General features: G+C 42.3%; 1 protein-coding gene across 3 annotated transcripts in view; it reads left to right on the top strand.

Annotated features, from left to right (window-relative positions):
* utrn (utrophin) overlaps nt 1-4,206 on the top strand; it is a 142,503-nt gene that overhangs the window by 4,365 nt on the left and 133,932 nt on the right. For all 3 annotated transcript variants that reach the window (XM_005734470.1, XM_005734471.1, XM_005734472.1), the window contains exons 8-13: nt 1,285-1,455; nt 1,600-1,644; nt 1,933-2,097; nt 2,768-2,905; nt 3,045-3,140; nt 3,877-4,047. In XM_005734470.1, the coding sequence (XP_005734527.1) occupies nt 1,285-1,455; nt 1,600-1,644; nt 1,933-2,097; nt 2,768-2,905; nt 3,045-3,140; nt 3,877-4,047 (786 nt within the window). The remainder of the gene's footprint in view (nt 1-1,284; nt 1,456-1,599; nt 1,645-1,932; nt 2,098-2,767; nt 2,906-3,044; nt 3,141-3,876; nt 4,048-4,206) is intronic.

Raw genomic sequence — 4,206 nt, 5'->3', positions numbered from 1 at the left:
CACATTGACTTCTGAGGAAATTTTCGATGGCACTCATCATCGGAAAGGTTGCCGACTCCTGGGCTACACCATTCAAATTAAAAAGATTCATGTCGGGGTCTCCAAGGCCAAAATATCGGCAGAGGACCCCTACAAAGGTTCCATTAACAAATACAACACTTCATCAAAATAGCAGATCAATTGGATCCCTCAAGATTGCCACTTTTTCTTCCAATATCACTAAACAAACCGGTGGCCACACACTTCTGAGACGAGTGGCCAAAATTGGAGCTGCAGGAGCTGCAAATGAAGTTCCACACAAAACTTGAATGATGTTCAGCTTTTGCAGTCAGGTGTGGGAGAGCTGGAACTGAAAGGGAGCGACAGAGCATCTTTCTTTCAGAAAAAGGCCAAAAGCTCAGTGAACGTAACAGGATGCCTCTCATCACTTGCAATAGCATTTGCCTCGCTCCTAATTCGCTTCTGTACTCGCCAGCAGTTTGCTGTCTGGTGTTGCTATGTTTCTAACACTTTCCCTGGGTCTCAGAAGTGTTTCCAAACCAACAAATGATCCAAAAACTCAGAACAATTTCAATAAGAGCACAGGAACATTTTGTCTGCAGTCAAGGATAAAAGTGTTTTCTTTGTTGTGCCTCTGTGCTCAGACACTCAGTCCAGGACTCTCATTTCAGTCTGTAGTGAGCTACAACCCCAAGGTACATATATAAGGTTGCACACTGCAGTTCTCAATTAATGAAAGTGGGTGGATTGTTGCCTCCTAAAATCAGCAATTTCTTTAGTATTTGCAGTGTCTATTCATCTGTAGGTAGCGTTGTAAAATACTTTTAAGGCTTTAGAAAATGATTATCATCTCTCATCTGTCCGTCTCCATTTTACGAGTGCCTGTTGCACAAAGAGATATGCACAGTGAAATAAGAGCAGCAAAACAGCAGCAGAGACCTCGAAACGCGTTTATCTAAAGCAGATAAAGTGAATGAAAGCACCATCTTTAATCTTTGTTTGTTTAGAGGCCAACTGAAGAATCCTTTATTGTGTCTGTTGTGTCTATAAATGCTAGGATGGCGTCATACAGCTGCATTAATTTCTTAACTCTCCTTTTGCCAAGAAGAGTGAAGGTCCCCACTACATATCAGCTGAGCTTAAGGCCTCCTAACCTTGATCAGTACATGATGTCCCGAGCTCTTTAATCTGACCCAAGGCTACACTGCCAGCCGGTCTGAGGGTGGATGACTGATGGCATCAACTGATAATTCAATGACCAGCTACTCTGCGGTCTGTCCTTAGAGCATGCTGGAGGAGCTGGAGGATATCGGTCTGCGCGTGGACAACGTCAGGGATCAAGCTGTCATCCTGATGACCAGCAGGGGGCCCGCATGTCGAGATGTGGTGGAGCCCAAACTGGCTGAGCTTAACTGCAACTTTGACAAAGTCTCCCAGCACATAAAAACAGCCAAGGTATTTAAAAACAGAACAAAAGAGAGATTAATTACTGCCTTGATGCAGTGTGGAATTAAATCTCACTATATCCACAGAAGGTTACACTGTCAAATAGATGCAGTCTGTTCAGCCAGTCTGTTTCTTTTCTTTTTGGCAACACAGATGCTGACGAGTCTGGAGTCAGGCACTGCTGAGGTGAACCAGCAGGTAAAGAATCTATCCTTGGTATTAAATGCAAGGGTGAAACACACCATATCTTACCAGGAGATTTAATATCACAGGCAATAGGCTTATAATTAACTTTATGTAAGTTACAAATGCTGCTGCCAAGCGTTTTAAGACAGACACGGCCCTATTCCGTGTGTCTCTATGAATTGCAGCACAGCTGAACTCTCTTTAAGAAAGTGGTCAGATAATTAGATTGACGTGAGCAGCTCTGACTGTGTTGCCTGAGGTTTGTTGTTTGGTTTTTTCCCCCCATTTCCTTCTAATCAGGCCATTCACAGTCAGGAGATGCAAGTTGAAAGTCGGAGTCAGAGTCTCCCTGACCAGGCTGCAGTCCCAGGTGAAGTGAAGGACCTTCAGGCAGAGCTCCAGGACACACTGAAGGCTCTGCAGCAGCATCAGCATGACCCAGTAAACACCTTGGATGATGATAAGGTACAGAGAATTACCTTTCAGTTAGACTTTTTCTTTTAATATTATTAAATAAGGTCCATTTATTTAAAAGTAGCAGTACTGATTGTGATAGTAATGGTAATAGAAAAGTAGCTTCAACTACTGTACAGAGGAAAGAAGACTCCGTCTATTGCCTGGTCAAAGGTTTACCATGTCTGTCAGTTCTCAGGAGGAATTGGAGCACACAGAGTACTCACCCAGGTTATTCTGAAATTTCAGTGAAATGTTCTGAATATGCCAGGCTGCAGATTGTGTAATGTAAAGCTCTCACTTGATAAGATGAGGTTTGATTGGCTTAATAGTCCTGGAATTCAGTCTGACTTATCACAGTTTATGATGTTAAACAAACTGACTGATGGAAAAAAGACCAATCACAAGCAAGGTCACTGTGCCAGTCAGGGAGTTCTTGCTGTGTTTTAAACAGTATTTCCTGAGTGGTGTATACTTAGCTAAACAGGCAACATGTTGCTCAGGCTTCTAAAGAGGCAGAGTTTATGTCAGATGGTGGTATAAATGTTTTCTTCATGTTTATTGAATAGAAGATGCTTGATTTAAGATCCATCGAGGACTGTTGGGGGGAATAACTATTCGCATAACTTTTGAACTCTTGAATGCTCAGTTTGCCCTTTTACCCTGTGTCTCTCTGTACCAGATGGATGAGGAAAAAGCCAGTGTGGAGGACTTGCTGAGAAGAGGAGAAGAACTGCTGCAGCAAACTTCAGATGAGGGCCAGAGGGAGGAGCTGAGACTTCTGTTGCTTCGGCTGCAAAGTCAATACTCTGCTCACAGGGTGAGATGCATATCATGTGTCCTCTGTAGAGTTTTTCTTTTTCCTCTCCTAGAAAAACACGGGATATTCTTATATTGTGTTTTCTGCTGTGCGCCGATGCAGTACACTGAAAGTGTGTGTTTGTGTCTGCTTGTCTCAGGAGCTTAAGGTGCTGCAAATCAGGCGAGCCGAAGTCTCCGTGCAAACGTCGTCTCCTCACACCTTCAGAGAGGAGACAGCTGAGTTTACAGCTGAGGTGAGAGACGAATGCAAGCATACACATCTAAGAAAGGGGAGGAATAAATACTTTGGAGTCCTTGATGAGAAACTATAGGGAGGGCTTAATGCGTGTGCCTCATGATGCTGCAGCTCATTTACGAGTCAAGTTTAACATTCTTTGCTTAAAGTCGGTTGAGGTAGCAGCATCAGAACCAGTGAGACCAGCAAAGTGAATAGGAAGGCTAGCTCTAAGAGAATAATTCAGCTTAAACTGCCAACCATCATGGAGAGGGTGCTGCATCCCCTCTGTGACCTGATGATCATCCAGTAGAGGGCTAAAAGCAGGGAGTGTCAGCTGGCATCACATTTACACTGTTTTTCCTCTTTGTCAGAGAGTGCTGTAGTTTTTCAGTGGATTTGAGTTCTGTATTAGAGTTTGATTCTCATCTTTTAGTGTTTTTTTGCCCCTCTAGTTACATTAAGTGTAGTTGTTTCTGATTTGCTCTCATTTAGATCTGTACTATTATAATATCAGCTCTCAGTGTAGCCGAAGGTCTTCTTAGCTTCCTGTTTTCTTTTGTAATATCAATATTTTTTATTTAATTTACACTGTATTTCGTCTTTTATGGTTATTATACGCATTTATCCTTAAATAGTGTCATTATTCATCCACCCTCTTTCTTTTTGTGGTTCATTTAATTTGGTTGCTGTAACAACGAATAAGTACTTTAAATACCTAGTGTGCCACTTAATTCTTCTCATCTGTCTTGTAGGAGATGTCTGCAGTGGGGCGCAGCACTGCTCCTTCGCTGACTCCATCTGACTACCTTTTAGACATCAATAAAGTTCTTCTCGCCATGGCTGACAACGAGTTGCTGCTAAACTCCTCTGAGCTCAGCGGGGGCCTTTATGAAGACTTTTCTAGCCAGGAAGACACACTGAGAGTGAGCCATACCCAGCCTTTGAAATAAGTCTCTCTACTGTAGAAATCGTGGAGAAAGTTCTGGTTGTTTTTTTTTGTTTTTGTTTTTTTTGTTTTTTTTATAAATGTGGTTTGGTTTTGTGGAGCAGTCTTGAAAAAGTTTAACCAAATTAAAGAATAG

This window comes from Pundamilia nyererei, unplaced genomic scaffold, assembly GCF_000239375.1.
Source record: "Pundamilia nyererei isolate P.nyererei 1_Seehausen unplaced genomic scaffold, PunNye1.0 scaffold00058, whole genome shotgun sequence".
Taxonomy (NCBI): domain Eukaryota; kingdom Metazoa; phylum Chordata; class Actinopteri; order Cichliformes; family Cichlidae; genus Pundamilia; species Pundamilia nyererei.
Note: the sequence above shows the minus strand (reverse complement) of the source record. Positions and strands in the feature narration are given on the sequence as shown.